Source organism: Strigops habroptila, chromosome 3 (assembly GCF_004027225.2).
Source record: "Strigops habroptila isolate Jane chromosome 3, bStrHab1.2.pri, whole genome shotgun sequence".
In the NCBI taxonomy this organism is placed as follows: domain Eukaryota; kingdom Metazoa; phylum Chordata; class Aves; order Psittaciformes; family Psittacidae; genus Strigops; species Strigops habroptila.
This window is the reverse complement of record NC_044279.2, coordinates 50,992,860-51,010,984: the sequence shown is the minus strand read 5'-3', so window position 1 is coordinate 51,010,984 and position 18,125 is coordinate 50,992,860. Positions and strand designations below refer to the sequence as shown.

At 42.1% G+C, this 18,125-nt stretch overlaps 1 protein-coding gene across 2 annotated transcripts in view; it reads right to left on the bottom strand.

Moving 5' to 3' along the window:
- The window catches only part of UTP20 (UTP20 small subunit processome component), a 64,401-nt gene that overhangs the window by 31,338 nt on the left and 14,938 nt on the right, over positions 1–18,125 (bottom strand). For both annotated transcript variants that reach the window (XM_030478430.1, XM_030478431.1), the window contains 14 exons: positions 16,732–16,837; positions 15,342–15,492; positions 14,876–14,938; positions 14,385–14,543; positions 13,334–13,410; positions 12,371–12,450; positions 11,483–11,726; positions 10,321–10,527; positions 8,407–8,497; positions 7,585–7,670; positions 6,899–7,024; positions 6,173–6,339; positions 5,445–5,653; positions 2,214–2,357 (listed from right to left, as the gene is read on the bottom strand). In XM_030478430.1, coding sequence (XP_030334290.1) covers positions 2,214–2,357; positions 5,445–5,653; positions 6,173–6,339; positions 6,899–7,024; positions 7,585–7,670; positions 8,407–8,497; positions 10,321–10,527; positions 11,483–11,726; positions 12,371–12,450; positions 13,334–13,410; positions 14,385–14,543; positions 14,876–14,938; positions 15,342–15,492; positions 16,732–16,837 — 1,910 coding nt within the window. The remainder of the gene's footprint in view (positions 1–2,213; positions 2,358–5,444; positions 5,654–6,172; positions 6,340–6,898; positions 7,025–7,584; positions 7,671–8,406; positions 8,498–10,320; positions 10,528–11,482; positions 11,727–12,370; positions 12,451–13,333; positions 13,411–14,384; positions 14,544–14,875; positions 14,939–15,341; positions 15,493–16,731; positions 16,838–18,125) is intronic.

The following is an 18,125-nucleotide window of genomic DNA, read 5'->3' as shown; positions in this document are numbered from 1 at the left end:
ATAGTCAGGATGGTGCATGCAGGGGCTGGACTAGCTCAGTCTGGGCTCAGAACCTGAGCATAACAGAAAAGAAGGCAGGTCAGACCATCATAGCCAAGGTCTTAGAAAGCTCCTTCTGCCTCCAGGGGTGGGTAATATTATTGCTCTACATGAAACAAAGCTCTTCTGAAGAATGTACAATGAAGAGTAAACTGTTAATCCAAACCTGCAGGAATGCTGCTGTGCAGGCTAAAGATATTGAGCCTGTGCAGCAAACTCCTGGGAAATGAAGAGCAGAAAACTCCAGTTCCAAGTACAACAAGCTTAAACTAATTTGCCCTCTCCATGAGTTTTTATACATCTCAGTTCCATAGCCTTAAAAAGGAAAGCACACGAGACCAACGACTCTTCTCCCAAAACCAAATCTTCATGGAGTTCCCTAGAGGAGACTCCCTCTAGAGGGAGCTTCTGGATCACACTACCCTTCAAGCTCCAAAACCAGCTCTGTCTTCCTGACATCTGTAAGGACAACAGGAATTCTAACTATTTAATAATAATTTTACATCTTGTTCAGATTTACTCAGTGCTTCCAAACACAATGCTCCCCGAAAACACTAACTGCATTGCTGACTTAAAGCCTGAACCACATGTGTGAACTGCTCCGGGACTGCAGTAAATGTTCACTGCTTTGCTCACGTGGCATTCTGGCCTTGAAAAGAACTGTCATGGTTTAACCCCAACCAGCAACTAAGTACCACGCAGCCACTTGCTCACTCCCTGCTGGTGGGATGGGGAGAACTGGAAAAGGGTAAAGCCCGTGGGCTGCGATAACAACAGTTTTAATAATTGAGATAAAGTAAAATATAATACTAATACTACTGATAATATAATGAAAAAGGAGATAACAAAAAGAGAGAGGAATTAAATCTAAAGAAAAACAAGTGATGCACAACACAATTGCTCATCGCCTGCTGATGGATGTCCAGCCCATCATAAGCAGTGATCGGCCCCTCCTGCCCAACTCCCACCAGTTGCTATACTGGGCGTGACGTGCTGTGGTATGGAATATCCCTTTCGCTAGTTCAGGTCAGCTGTCCTGTCTCTGCTCCCTCCCAGCTTCTTATGCCTCTCCTCACTGTCCGAGCATGAGAGACTAAAAAGTCCTTGACTTAGAGTAAGCACAATTTAGCAACATCAGTGTATTATCAACATTATTCTCATACAAAATCCAAACCACAATACTGTAGTAGCTACTAGGAAGAAAATTAACTATCCCAGCTGAAACCAGGACAAGACTAAACAGACAAACCAGGAGCACTGAACTCAGCCCAGTGAAATACAGAGCCATATGCACTGCCTGAAACTATTTTATCTACTGTTGTCCACACACACATACTACACATCACATATTGTTACTCGTAGAGCAGAGAAAGAGGGTAGAAGTAAACAAACACAATGTCTACAGAAGCAGATGTGAGGTTTCATAGAGCGTAGCAGTTACTCCTGCAAGGAAGTTGGACATTTGGATACCTCAAAAACCCCAGCGGAAGAGCTCTGTTGGAGTCAACCCATCTTGCTCAGTTACCCTGCGGGTGAAGGTGACTGTTTTTAGAGCAGACAACCCAGCACCTGGTACAGGCATTCCCTGGTAACCTCAGAGCCCAGCGCACTGAGACAGCCAGCACAATTTCATTTTAAATACTGCGTTCTCTCTTCCTCTCACAATACTGCATTTTCCCACCTCATAGGTGATTGATGAAGGCTACAACCCTGTGCTTTGTCTCTGTGCTCTCAGGGGACTCCCAGCAGGCAGGCACAAGAGCACACAGCCCACTGACAGATCCTGCTGGGTTCTTCCTTCGCTGCAGCAGCGTTGCTTCTGCAGTCCTCTACCACAGGCCAAATAACTGGCACACAGAAAAGTAGCAAAGTGCACCCAGAAGCGACTAGTATTATTTTGCTTCCCTGAAGCATCCAGGGAAGAAGTCTGCTTCTGTGGTTAAGAACAAAGAAATGGCATCCATTTTATTCGGATGAACTAATTTGTACTTTAGCCTGTGACTTGATTATTCCAGGACTAATCAGACATGAGCCAAGAAACTGGCCTTGCACAGACACATCAGAATGCCAGAATCTATCTGAGGCTGTATCTAATCTTATGACAGACATAGCTGACACGATGGACTCCAGTACATGTTACACACAAGCTGTTTGGAAGAACAAGAAATACTTACCTGAGGCCATACCACTGCATGGAAAACTGCATCAATCTCTTCTGTACTAAAGCTGTAAGTTTCATGATCAGAAAAAAACTCCACCACAAGCTTGAGTCCAAGACGTCTCAAATTCTTCAGTGGATTAATCAACCTAGGCTGGACCTGTAAAAAACAAAACAAACCAACCAAACAAAAAACCAGTAAGATCTTCGCAGAACAAGTATTAACTACTTGCTCTGAAATTAAATACAGCAATTAATTGACCACAGATAAAACTTTTGCTGGAACTAACACAATGTTTTGTCTTCTACTGTAACGTGTTCACAGTAGTAATCTACCTCTCACAGACCTAAATTTTAGTAAAAGTTGCCTGTTCCTGCACTGAGTCAGTTACACAGGACTCCTTCAGCTCATGAAAATCCATGCTGACAGGTTTCAAGTAGCATCTGCCCTTTTAGGACAAAATGCAGACAGCTACACCACAGTTACATTTCCAGCCCTGACACTTAAATAATTCTGTTCTACACAGGAAAGGACCCAAATCAGCTCTTGAAAGCAAAATTGTACGTTGCACACTGAGATCTACTGGGAAGAAAAGAAATCAACAGACAAAGAGCAGGGGAAGGAATAAGGCAGGCAAGAATGTGAATCACCTCCTCCAACAGCATGGGGGGGAGTATAGCATTTGGTTACAGGAGGATGTTTCCTGTACCCAGTCAGCAGTTATGTTCCATAGCCTTTCTTGGGGAAAACATTTCAGTAAGGAAATCAGCCACACAGCTAATCATGAGGTTATTCATGCATTGCTGCATTCTCACTCTTCTCCCTGAGAAGAGCCTTGACTTGAGTAACCTAAATGATTTCCTTACTGTGCAATGCAGCTCACAGCACAAATACATGAGGCAGCTCCACAGTGCAGAGGTACTGAACTTCAGCCTCAGATACAAGAGAGTCATGTCAGAGCAAATAAAGGTCACAGTCCAAGACTGAAGTTACGTCTTGGGTTCCTCAGGGTCACCAGAACACATCATGATTCACCACACAGAATAAACACTTGTACCTCTTATTTTACAAATCAGCTTTGTGTCAAAGCCTCACTAAAAGACATCATCATTTTTTTATTTGATATACCCTACAGACTTCTGAAGACACTACCTGCTACCATGCAATACACTTTTATACTCCCTTTGCACCCTAGGTAAAAAGAGGAAATAGTGGAAAAGGAACCAAATGTGCTCTTGCCCAGGACCTCCCAAGCTGTGCTGAATGTGTACGAACAGCGTGCAATGAGCTTCCAGGCAGCAAATGAGCTGCCTGAAGGGACAAAGAAAGCACAAACCAGGCTGCTATTGCTAATGGTGACCCCTAAGCTAAATAATTTTAGGTCCCCCACTGTTCAATCGCCATAACAGTAGTCCTCAGAGATCAAGTCTTTGAGAGGACAAAGAAACTCAGTACTGAACACAATCAGTAAGAAATGGTAAATGAATAACTTGTCTTAAAATGGTCGAAGTTGATGTTTAACTCTCCAGGCAGTGCTGGCCTGCAATAAATTACTCTCAAACTCCATGAATGTCTTCTAACCATTAGCCAAGATAAACAGATTTTTCACACTCTTCCTGAGCTTTTAACATCTCATGGGCTAATGAAGTGCTAAATTAAGTCCAGACAAATGACAGACTGCCACTCTGCACGTTACATGTTGACAGGATTACTAGAGTAACCCTGGCAAAATGTGACTATCCCAGCAATGAATGAAGCAGCTTTTAAAACTCCTTTCTCAGTTTAAAACATGTAGGCACATGCAATCCAATGCTTAAGTCAGACTGTGGGATGCTGCTGTTCTAAAATTTGTTCATGCCCTTCATAAGTGAAGACAGTTACGTATGTGCAGCCTGCAGGCAGCTATGGGACCTTGGATGCCATCTGACTGCAATGGCTTGCTTTGTCTGATGGATTGCTTTCAAGCCAAGTTCTAACCTCGAATGCTCACAGATGAGTCTTGGCAAGAACACAAGCGCATGGTGACAAAAGATTCATTACCTAACACCACTTGCTCAGTCTGTCATCACATAATTCCTTTCAACACACCACTTGCTCAAGTCTATCATCTCGTAATTCCTTTCAACACCGCAGTGATGATGATGACTGTGCAGTTTTGCTTGTTTCACACCTGAAGTATGAGCAGGCTATGTACCAGACCTGACTTGAGCTTTCCTTTTCCTATTTGGACTGAAGCCTGGCAAAGTACTGGTTTCAGAAAGACAGAAAAGCCTGGCTCAATGTCAGTTTCCTAACAGCTGGCAACAGACCCCTTGAGCTAGCTGGGCTAGAGCCAAGGGACCTCTGCACTGCTCTCCTGTGCAGCAGGAGCCAACATGCCACATCTTTAGGTGCAGCCAATCTTTAACAGAATGTTTTCCTCACCTGACCCCTTCTGCATGTACAACCGTTGCACAGCAAGGGAAAAAACATTCACAGTGCTCTACAGATACCTGGCTGAGACCCAAATGACTACTGCTGATACAGAGCTGAACACAATCCTAGAGCGCTAAAAGCATGGCTTCTAGCCGTGTTCTCCCTGTGTACCATGACAAGAGACAATCACTGCAGATAATCAGTGATTGTCTGCAGTGATCATCCTGTGGGTGTAGGATCCACACCTACAGGTGTGATCATCTGTAGGTGTAGTACTGTGATCATCTACACAGTGATCATCCTGGGGTGTAGTACTGCCACAAAACATCTCAAAAACAAGTTTTGATCTAAAGTCCCCAGGTAAGGAACTTTAAATCCTCTCCTTCCCCTGTTCAAATGTTTCATCCTTGCAGCCAAGAAACTACACCTTTGAGGCCAATTTCAACTTCCTGCCATAAGATCTTGTTACGTCCTTACAACAAATCATTTACCTCTCCCTCATGCTCATCTCTCCACAGAGCAGGCAGGTAGCAATGCATAGAGATCACCTCCAACTCTCTCTTCAATAACTCAAACAAAAATGCAGTCCAAAGCAGCTTTCTAAATACATTAACTCCACCTGCACTGCCTGAGCCCTGTCACACTTTCAGACAAATATCAGTGGCGTCTATTTTGACTGACATCTAATTGGCTAAGCTTCACTCCATGCTGGCATTAAACTTATCTTTACCTGAGCCAGTGAAGGTGTGTGTACATGTGCAAGCTAAGGGGAGGAGGAGAGAAAAGAATTTAATTTACACTTTTTTTTGATATCGTTTGCATATTTTGTACCTTTTCTCTTTGCTGGAGGATGCAGGATACCACAGCTGTCATGCAGAGCAGAATCTGTAGAATTTCAGGCAGGTACTGATGGATCAAATGTCCCATGTTTTTCAACACAACTTCGAGACCATTGAAGAGGCTATGCTGACGCCCAAGTGGCAGGACTTTAGCTAAATCCAGCTCTGACATACTTCGAAGCACTGCAGTCTGACAAGGCCCTGTGATAAGCAAAGGGACAGCAACTTATCTAGAGAAGTACCATGAAGATATCTACTACCGAAAACAATTTTCAATGAAAAACAGCATAATCCAGCCCTAAATTGCAGATCCTCACATTCTTCTTTTTAAATAAGCACAACCTCGGGTCTCCATCTCTCTGTGACACTCAGACATCTCCCACTGCTACAGTATCAGAGCACTTCACAACCTCTGTTTATAGCCATCATATGCAGGCTAACCTATGATGCCAGTGATTGCTCATTCTTGGTCTGCTACAACTTACTAGCACAGCCGTAGCAAGTCATTAAGTTTTCTGACCTTAGACCTGTAGAACAGAGCAATCCTATTTTGTAAGGAAAAACTCAGGGGAATTCCCATCCATATTAAATGTTTACTTTCATCCTTTCATCCTTCCAAGGCACTGTTAGAGACAAACTGAAGCACATAACAGTATTTATCCTCCTACATCTCTACAGGCCAGAAAGTGCCATATCGCAGGTTCTACTGTCCATACCTACCATCACTGAATTGTTTCACAGCTTCAAAGAGCAGATCCAAGAACATCCGTATCTCTTCTGGCAGTGAGCCGGCAAGAAATCGCAGAACGATTGACATGCGAGTGCCTGCTGAAGACTTGCCCTGTGTTTTGCTCCCTGTTTTGTTTCTCATCCTGCCATAGAGAATTCTTCAAGAGCCAAAAAAGAGATTGCATTAGCTTTCAGCAAGCCATCTGTTTCCTAGCCTCTTATTCTGCAGGAGAAACTCTATTTAAAAATATTCTTTAGTGAGCACAAGCTGAATGCAGGTCCCCCCTTCAGGGTCTCCACTGAATTACTACACATCACTCAGAAAACATCCCAGTGAAAGACCAGCTTCTACTACTGCAATGGAAGCTTTGCTGGAGACTTCAGGTATAAAACAAGTTATCTACACAACAACTTCCATCACTTATCTTAATAAAAATAAGCGGCAATTCTCAGTGAACTGAAATGTTCTTACAGTTCTCTGTAAGCCTTAACAGAAACAGTATTTACCAAAAAGGTGGTTTTAAAGAAAACACCATCTGCGTAATGCACTACATAAATGTGTTAATAAGGAGGCCATACTGAACATCACAAACTAAGTTGTCAAACTACACCATTAACCATAGGTTTATCTCAACTGTTTAAAATAAGAAGCAGCAGCATTACATTTCCGTTCATGCTACTTTGATATGAAGCTTAAATCCTCACTCCATGACATACCTCATAAGAACAGGGATGAGATCGGGCCGATGCTCCGTTTGGACAACTGCGGTCTTCTCAGAAATACTGAAATGGACTATTTCTTCTTTAAAACTCTTGTCCTCCAGCAGCCTTTGCAAGTTCTCTCTGAGAGAAATAAGCATTATTTGAAGGCAGGTAGGGTTATAAAAATAAACAGAAACACACACACATCTGTATCTAATTACCTACTTATCTAACCTATGCTGTATATAAAATATTAAAGTACTATGCTCCCACCCTTTAATAAAAAAATATTTAAAAGGCAGCAAGTTCAAACTACTTATTTAGAAAATTACCTGCTGGACACATTCTGAAGAGATTATTCAACCACAAACTACAGTTTTATGCTGTCACTTTCTCTGCATGGTTATAAATCACCAGAACAAAGACCTCTTTGAAAATGATGCAACTACTAAGCACACACTATTCTGGGACAGAATGAAGTGTTGCCATTTTCCTGTAAACAAAAAAGAGACACTGACCAACCTCAAGACCTTATTTCCTGTTATAGATAGGAAATATACAGCTGGCTAAAATTAAAATTTATTCATTTATCTTCAACAAATACAAGAAAGGCGCTCTCTCTGAGGGAACTGACCCCAAGCAGGCTTCTGATATGACAGGAAGCTCATTCACAGATGCTAAAATAATATAAAAGCTTTTACCTGTATGGCAGTAGATGAGGATGCTTGTATGTCATTATACAATCAAGAGCTATTCTCTGTACATTTTGGTCTTGATGTGACAGTAACTGCAAATGTCAAAAGAAAGAAAATGAGTCCCTATCTAGAAGACAGAAGCACTTACTGAAAATAGCAAAACAACCTAAAGCTCAAGCAGGTTTTGGACTAACTTATCAAATTGGAAACAGAATGTATGTATTGCCAGTATACAGCCAAGATGCAAATACACACCTGCCACTTGAAAAAAGTGGACATGGTTGCTGGTAGTTAATACATACACACACACACCATGTACATACGATAGTTATAACATTTGTTTTTTCATAATTGTCTTTTGGACTGTCAGCTTGCACTTTCAACTTCCAAACCAGTTACTAGTTGTGTATCTGGGAAGACTAGATTAAAAAACAGACTACCCAAACCATCCAAAGACACCCATATTTCTTTCCTGTGACAAACACAAAATACTCTTAAGATTTGATATGCAAAGTCTCACTGAGATTTGCCCGCTCTTAAAGATGAATCCTCATAACCTAGGCACTAAGATATGCAAATCATCTCCCCAAATAGCATCCCTATCAGTTCTTTTATCTGCTACCAAACAGCACAGACCAAAATCAAAGGTCACTTCACCATGATGTCCCTATGGCAGACGGACACACGAGCCATGAAAATACATATGCTAAGACACAGAAATGGCAAACAGTAAGTGAGGAAGTAACCTCTCTTATGTCAGGCTGTTCTTCACACACTATTCTGTACACATCTGTTCAGTATTTTACTAAGAATACAGGCAAGCATCACCTGGGTATATAATGCATTCAACTTCTGTTCCAGATACAATGCACGAGGATTTGAGAATTTAGAGAAAACTTGTAAGTGGGCTATTAGTTGCCTGTAAAAGAAAACAAAAGAATTATCGTTTAAAATGACCAGAAGAGATAATCCTGCATTATTATAAACAATTTGGGAACTTTTATTAAAATTAACAAGAAAGAGAAAAAAAACCAACCCAAAGCCAACACAACACAAGAGGATCCCTACTCTACAGGCCTCCATTTCAGAGACACAGCAAGAGGTATCTTGTTCGTCTCCTAAGCACCTCCTTCCAGACATAATTTCATGGCATAGCGAGGGCCATTTCCTCAGTAGCACTAGACAGCTCAGCTTTTGATGCCAAAGGAATACAGTCAATCAGAATGCAGCTTCCTTCTCTCTGCCAGACCAGCCCGGAACACCAACAGATGAATCTACCTCTTTATTTATTCACTTGTCCTTAACTGGTGCCCAGTTTGCTCCTATCAACACGAAAGGCTGCCTTTAGCAACAGACTGTGCTGGACTTATGCCATGCAAGCGCAGATGGGAGTCAGTTCTTCTAGAAGTGGCTGTGTCACCCCACATCTGCTCCACCTCCACTATGTGGGAGCAGAGAAAGATGACCAGGACAAGGAAGGTGTGAGACCTCCTCTACCAGATGCACTGTGGGGCTAGTAGAGACTTTCCGCATCCAGCTGCACCCTTTGGTAGCCTACACTGAACTCTCCAGACACTTTGGCTGGGCCACTCTCCTCCATGGCTGGACTCAGCCAAACCACAAGTAGGACACCTCCCGACACCCCAAGCTGAGCCTGGGGCAGGCATAGGTCCTCCCGCTGCCTCAGCCAGACCTCGTGGGCTGAGGCCTCTCCTACTGCGGCACAAGCCCGACTGCATGAACCGAGCAGGGCAAAGACAAAGGGAGGTCACTCCAGAACTCAATAATACACCTCCAGTAAATCTTTCATGCCTTCGTTACTGCTACCAGCACTAATGTTTCCACTTAAGTACATGGAAATTTTGAGATGGAGATTGAAAAAAGAAACAAACCAAAACATAAATCTTGGACTGTCACTGTGTTTGAACTGCTGCTCATTTGCTCAGTTACAAGCTAGAATCTGGGAATAAAATGAAACACCTATAAAGCACCTGGGATTAAATGACAATTCAGATTATATATCAAATGTGTTCCAACACGTAAGGTGACATTTTAAAGTTCTCTGTCATTACAAGGCCCATCTTTTCCAGAAACGTGGCAAAATACAAACCCTTGTGGCATATTTGTAACGGACATTTGACAGAGGTCATCGGGGTAAAAAGACTCAGATTAGGCAAATTGTGGAGACTTCAGACAAAGAGTCACTTTCTGCATGTATTCAGCACTGCAATGACATTACAACAGCATGTAGCTTCAGTCTAAACCACCACCTAATAAAACCTTTTGTCCCTAAGAAGAAAACCAGGACCAAGATTTACAACAGGTAGGCAATGGCAGAATCATAGTATGAAGAGTCTCATTTTTCAAAGTGTTTGGCAATACCCATGGTTTTAAAAGACCAACAGATACACACAGAGAAGCCAGGGGAATGCAGATATAATAGCCTCCAAAAACTTCAAAATACCACATAATTTCAGCTTAAAGTAACATAAACCATAGACTGTCAGCAGGTAATGAGATAATGATAAAGCCTGGGCAGGGTCTTTGGATATCTAATACCGTGCAGGCAGAGTTTCTGACTCTAAGTGCTTATAGTCCACTGAAAAATAATGAAGTGCAAGCAAAAGAAGAAAAACGAATACATAAAAACATAGCTTTTATCTCAACATGAGTTGAGATAAAGAAATTTGCTGAATTCACCTTTCTGTGAAAAAAGGGCAAGAGAAAACTAAAAATACTTACTTCGCAGCAGCTCTTCTTGTTTTCCTTTTTGGTAGTCCCACAGTAAACGGTTCCCCTTCTTCCTTTTCTTCTTCTTCTTCCTCCTCCTCCATAGCAACATCATTCACCTCTTCACCAGGTATTTCTTTTGCTGCTACTGTACCACTAGTTCTCTTTCTGAGATCCTGAGATGGAGCCACCAATGAATCTGCGGGGTAGTACTCATTTCTGTGTTTGAAAAAAAAAGGAAGGGATTACAATGCACAGCATTTCTCAGGGTTTCAGGGCAAGAACAACTAAAACCCCCACAATCCACCATTCTCATTATTAATGGCACTGTGTCTTGGGACACTGTACGGCTAAAAATTCCCAAAGAAGTATATTTCAGCATGTGTATGCTGCTTTGCTTAGAAGTTGCAGGATATAAGGCAGTGACCAAGTACACTAAAGGAGACTGGAGGTACCTGGTGGAGAGAAGAGAGACACGAATCACTGAGACAGTAGAAGTTTGTAAAGTTATATGGAGGGCACGGGGGTTGCGTTTGCTCAAGTGGGCAGATGAACAGTGAGTATAGCAGTGTGAGAGTAAGTGAGGAAACTAACCTACTACAGCATGGTTCAATTTTTCCAGGAAGGGAAGCAAAACGTAGGTTTTCTAATCATAGGAAGTGAATATCAGAAACCTTTCCCTACCATGAGATCACACCTACTCCATGTGCATCATACTATCTGATATGTGCACACATGCAAACCCACCACTGCTCTCCCTCCTGGGGCAGGAAACTGAATCAGCCTCTAACAAACCCAGTATTTTCCCCATCTTGGGGAAAATATTTTGCTCTTCTGTGATTCCAAATTAAAATGCCTTTTTTTTTTAATTAAAAAAAAGGAACTGTATTTCCACTGAAATCACTCCCTAATGGAGTAATGAGGCTGTGACAGAGGCAAGTCAATAAATGAAGAGACTGAGCAGCAGAAACTGCCAGTTATTTTCAGCCTGCTTCTTGTGTGATGTTTCTAAAAGAATCCACATTCCAATCAAAAGGTTGTCTTAACTGGAAACAGACATCTCATCAGCCATGCACTCAGGAAATAAAGTCTATAATGGGACAGCCGTAGTCTTAAAGCTCAGAACACATTGAAAGCAAAGTGTCCTCTCAATTGAAAAATAAATCTTACTTACCTAATAAATCTCAAAAGAAGTGGGGAAAGTTCCCTTGACCTAGGCTCCACTCTGTCTGGAAACTTATCCAGTGCTTTCCACAATAGAAAACGGAAGTTTGTGTGGTCCAGCCGCTCACTGCAATCTGTTCTAGTCCTCAGCTGCTCCAGGAAGACAGTCCCCACCCCTCCTTCTGGCATCTTCTCACTTTCTGTTTCAGCAATGCTTTCCTCCTGTTCATCTAGTTCATTTTGCAGCTCCATTTCTATAGAACAGATGAAGAAAAGCTCTTCGGGTTACTTCATAATTGCCAGTAGCAAGGGATCAGCCCCCCATTATGTAAGTAATACTTTTGGTGACATGTAATTGTTTAGACACATGTACTTAATGCTGACCTGAAAGATCTGCGCTGCTTAGAAAATATTCTAGGATGCCTTACAGCCTCAGTTCTCTTGAACAACAGAAGCCCACAAATGGCTCTGTGCTCATGGCTCTATCATGAAATCATAGATTCCATACACCCATAGGTAAATCTCAAGAGTACACCCCAAAAAGACACTGCAGGACTTCCACTCAACCTATGGAGCAGAAAGATAGTCAGGCCCACTATAGAGGTTTTGTCATTGCTTCTGATCAGTCTGGGCAGAGTCACCTTATGCAGGGACAATGCTGCTGCATGGCTTCTCACAATCTACAACTCCCTCCTGAAATGCGGGTGCCTTTTCTACCTCCTTCTTGGTGTTTAGGACAGAAGGAGACATAGTTTTCTCCCAAATTGCCCTGGACATGATGCTGGTAGTCAAGAGTCCTGGTTCCGAATTCCCCCATCACACATAAATTTGGGGCACATAAAAAAGTCATGTCATTCACAGTTAGCTGTGTTACTGTCACAATAACACTGTGACTTACCAGCATAGGTAGCAGCCCTCTCCAAATGTTCATAGAAGACTTTCCAGAATTGTTTATTCTCCATTTCCTTTGCATGAGAACTAACAAAGCATAAGACAGCATGAAATTAAAAGGAAAATAAAAAAGCCATGCATCACTAGTACAATCACACACTTTGATCACTGCTTTAATGTGGGTGTCCGAAGAGAGGACATCTGCACAATACAGATGCAGCACTTTCTTGCCATTACTCATGGATCCCAAATGTCAACTCATGGATCCCAAATGTCAACCGTTATTAAAATAATCTGGTTGTATCTCATGACTTCAAATGAACTTAAATTGAGTAAAAATGTTCTCAAGATTTCTACTGGCTTCTGTAAAGTAACATCATTTAGAACTAACAGAAGAATTAGCATGGGCATATCTTTCAAAGAGCTGGTTTAACATATTTTTAATTATTAATTCTCTAGTTTGAAAAAGAAAATCCCATCCTCTTTAATCATACAATAGAGGGGAAAAAACAAGAAGATAAAGTCATGCTGAAAGCAGACACTGATGTCGATATTTAGCTCAGCTGTCACCATGGTAAGTCTTCCCTCCTCGTTAGAAGGATTTAGAGGTTTTCCAGTAAGGACACAAAAGTCAGAGAGAGGAAACTGAGAGAGACTTCTTGCTCCTTTAAGCATTTGTGAAACACTAATCAAATCCTGCTACCTTTGAAAACTCTGCTGCTATTTGACTATATTCATTGTGAGTTCCCTTTAATAGTAAGGTGTATCAGAAACTAAGTTAAGAAGTACTGGTCTACACAAACCGTGATTTATTTGAGATCAAACTAGTTTCAGAACATTTCACATGAAGGTTCTCCTGCACAAATCTCTTCAAATTGGACATTTTTAGCTAAGCTTTTGTTCACAAAACAATGGAAAGAATGTTCTGTAAGACAACCACCGACTGCAGAATCCAACTGCATATACTCACGTTATGAGTTCAATTACAGGATCCCAGAGAGGGCTGAAGTTAATATAAAGCATTCCTAGTAAATACCGAAGAGGCACCTAGAATGACATACAATACCATCTTGTTGAGGTGCAAAAAACCAGTATCTTGAAGTCCAACCAACCTTCTCTAACCTTTTTTCCTCTCAAAGAGGAAACTTTGACCAAAGACCTTCTCAGAAGTGCCACAAGTAATGAAGCAAGTCACACACAGCATCACTCATTGTTTCATAGCTGCATGAGGAAATCTAGAGCTTTTACTGTAAGCTCTACTGAGATCCTGTCACCATACCTACACACTGTGAATGTGCAAAAACCAGATCAGCGCAGCAGATGATATGGCTTGCCTGCCTCCCTCTCAAACTTCAGGGCTGCCACAGCAGCATTAGGGACCTCAGAAAGACGAAAGTTTGCCCTGAGGAGTCTTCATTGAACTAGGGCTAGAAGCATGGCCTCTGGACTGGCTCCTTGCTCACCTACATGCAGTAGGACTGACCTACAGCCCTTGTTCACAGGAGCTTACAAGTCAGTGTAAAAAAATTATACAGCTACAGCAACAGCCAGAAAAATAATAATAAAAAAACCCCAACCAACCCCTCCCACCAAACCCATGATTAACTAGTAAAATTGTGACCTTTCCAACATCTAGAAAGTGAAGTCCCCTTTAGCTCAGCAGCAGAGAAGATTCAACAGTCACAGGTGCACAAGATTTTCATTCTGCAGTAAGATCCAGAAGCTAGGATCTGCAACGTCCAATGGGAGTTCACACATGTGAGTTCATATTAAGACCTGATTAATCTGGTTGTGAGCCATTTATCAAGATGCTACTGTTGTTCTACTAAACATCCAAGAAAACACAACAGTCCCAAATACAATGGGAGCTGTGATCTCTACTAAGTATTCTAAAACATAATCTGGGAGCACACTGATTTTTCAATGAACTCATTAAAAACTCTGCAATCCATGTGATGGAGTAAGAATGCTCTCTTGGAATAAAGGAATGAGACAACTGCTTTTTGACTCTAACTACTTACCTCCTGCAAAGATCCACTTGGTATTGCAGACTGCACTATATCACATCTTAGTTTTCTCAAGTAGAGAAGTTTCTCTCTGTAATCATTCACTGTTGCTGGCACAAGTTCTGCTTGAAGCAATATGGCAAATACTGTCTGGAGTTTGCCTGTGCTGTCACCCTGAACAAACAAGTGACATGCAATTTGTTAAGAGTATCCTTTTCTCATTGATAGGTATTTCAACAAAACTGTACAGAGTAGCAGCCATTTTTGGACCAGAGAACAAAGTCAATGGGTGTGCTCTGGTTCCACCACTTAGGCATCAAAACTCACACATTAGAAACTATCAGGAGGCAAGGGGACAAAGAGAAAAAACTGGAATGTGAAAGCACAAAAGCACAGGACAACCTCTACCAGACACATTCTTTGTTTCTGTGAACTGCAAAAACAGTTCACAAACAACATCAAACAGAGATGGCTTTAAAATGTTAAAAGAAAAGCTTTAGCCCTACCTCAATCTGTGTAGAAGGCAGATTCTCAAAATGGTTTAGAATTCGAACAGTCAACAGCCGGACCTATCCAAAGTGGAAACATATGTCAGAAGCATGCAGGAGAATGCAGGCTATATATGCAGACACATACATATCTACACAGAGGTTAATGTTTTGTACAGGAGGCTGATTTCACTAGGTTCCTCCTAGAGTTGAGAAATGGATGAGGTCCAGTAGTCCAGCAGGCAATTCAAAATGAATACATTAGGCTCCTGCTCTGATTCACCCTGAGGGAAGAGACAAGCCTTGCAGGTCTATAAGTTAACCTCTGTTAACTCATACCCTATGGCACCCTACAGATACCACAGAAGTAAAGCTTTACACAATTTCATGTTCTTCCTTTCAGTCTTTGTCATTTAACTCAGTTTACTTAAATTACATTGTTAAAATACAAATTATCTTGCATGTGCTCAAAAAAGCAGATTACCTTGGAAACACCAGTGGAAATATTAGGATGCAACTTCTCAAACAAGTCCATTAGGTTCCCTTGGGAAAGGGGTTCCTGGCAGCCACAGAATGCCAACCTCGTGTAATAGAGATCAGCCAATAGCAGCACAGAGGGGTCTGAAGGGAAAGTGCTAGAACAACAGTGTTTTATTAGCATACAGAGAGCACCGCAACGATGTAAATATTTGAAAATAAGGCAGCAGTGATGATAATAATATTAAGGGAAAATTCCACGTGACTTGAGACTCTGCTGGCACCAGCAGGCCAGTGAAGCCAGACTTCACCAGCACACTGGCTTGCTGCCTCAAAGCCCAATAACCATGAGAGCCCAAGAGGCCAAGATTCCTCCTTTGTATTAATCAGGCTTGTTCACCTCAGGCTAACAGGCTGGACTCCCTCCTTCCCCTCGCACCTGCAGGAAACAAACCTTCGTAGGTCAGACAAGGGCTGCTGCTACTGCCCAGGTACCCAGTCAGTGATCAACTTTGACTGAAAGGAAATAATCCAGGCCTAGGTGAGACAGCAAGAATCCTGCCTGCCCACAGGGAAACCTCCTTCTGCTGCCTTACATCCCTTGCTTCAAGTGGGTTTCACCCCCAGCCCAAAGCTGGCAGAAAAGCACTAGACTGAAGCTCCCTGCCAAGACTTCCTGTTTGATCTGGGCAAGCTGTTTCATTTCCATCATGCCTCAGACATGGGCACCATGATTTCCTAACTGAACAGGATGTTTGGAAGCTCAAGCCACCGAAGACTTGGAGATGCTCCATCCCAACAACAATGGGAGGCGACAAGTTCAGCAGGATTTGCTGGAGAGAGACCAACAATCTCCCTCGATCCCTCCAGCCACTCAGTTATGTGTGCTAATTATAAGCCGAATAGAGTTACAATAAATAAAATGAAGGATACAAAACCTCCTCCCACTGTGCAGCAAGCACATGCATGAGTATGTAAAGGCACGGTGGAATCCCAACACCACTACCAGATTGCAGCAGTTCAAGCTTCTGACACAACTCAGAAAGCACTTTCCTGTCTCTTTCATTCATTATAATGTGACATACCATTACTAAGCTTGGCGATCCCAGGTGAAACTAGAACCACCATATCTGGCACACTACCCTGCAGCTGTCTAAGAAAACTACAGTTTGCAGAAAAAATATCACTGAACAGGCACTACATCTACCTGGTTTTTCAAACAAACAGTGCCTACAGCATTGCTATCTTACATAACAACAATACTGAAGCAATGCACTGGCGTAACAGAATGGGCAACACACAAAGAGGCATTTAACAAGCCCCTACATAAAGGCAAAGTCAACTCGCTGCACCTTGGAAAATCAGGAAAGATCACAGAACGGGCAGAGTTTACTTACGTCACCAAGCCCTTGACACGCTCCACAGGTAACAAATGGAGTATTTCAGAAGACTCTGCCAAACTAAGGAGAGTACTTACAGCTTGGCAGGCCACAAACAGGCTTCCTGGAGTAGAGAGAAAAGAAGAACAGCCTGTATATTTACTCAGCTCTCAATGACTTGTGTTTGTATGGTGCTTGCCCATCCTGAAATGGCTGGAGTCACAGAAATAGGATGATATATGGATCCCAGAAATGGCATGTGTATTTTCTGACCATTATCATAACCCGCAAAGGAAATGTTCCTCTGACTATCAAAATAAGTGTCTACTTATTTTTGCAAGCCAGCGTTGAAAGCTATGAGCAGCTCCCAGTTTTGCATCTGTTTCCATCACACCTGCATACACAGAGAATAGAGATCTGGAGGTAAGCGCTGTTGCAGGAGTTTCGGACAACTCTATGCTATAAATGATACTCAGAAATTAAGAAATGCTGCCCAAATTGATATGAATGCAGAAAAAGAGAAGCAAAAACATATACTGATGCTACCACATAGGTGCCTATAAACTCTGGCACTTCAGCAATGCACTATACAGTACGAGATCTACAAAGCTGTTCCATACACTTAAAGACTGAATATTTGTTAGTGAATGGAAGGAGGGTCTACTGAACTTGGTTACAGCGATCACGTCTCCTTCCTAAACCTCTTTGCCTCCTTTAGGGATCGAGGGTTTTCCAGAAGAGCAAAAGCCCTTCTAGGTAAGAAAGGGGAAGGGCAATTCCTTTCCTCTGACACTCCTAAGTTAGCAAATAGGTTGTTTAAAAAAAAAAAATAAATAAAAAAAAATCTCCTTTTTCTTTACCTCTTCCCAAGCTGAACACTGTTCCCAAACCAAGCGAATTTAATAAAGTTTTTAAAGGATATAATTTTCTTACACACTGCTAACTGCCATGGAAAAGAAGGGGAAGTGAGCATTCATTTCCCATTTATTCCTTTGAAAATGTCCCTCTATTCCAAGTTGCTCAATTCGCCAGGTATGTGCTGAATCCTGCTCACTATTAACGTCCACATGGAGCTCCTCAAAGAGAGGAGAACAGCAAGTAATGGCAGGATGAAGCTTCTTAGTGTAAGGGCACAGGTTCCCGAAGTGCAATATTCATACCCTCTAGTAGTAGTATGTCTATGCTGGACAAAGATGGCAGCTCCTGCCTCATTATAGACACACTTATATGATCAATAGGGCAACCACTCCCATACAGGCAGTTACCCCTGAACAGCTGCCAGGGTTAACTTGCTGCTGCTCTGTCCCAGTTCGCAAGCCAGCTTCCCTGCACTCCACAGCAACTTGTCTCTAAATTGGAGAGACACCAATTTGATAGATGGACCACTCAGTGGATAAAGAACTGGCTCGATG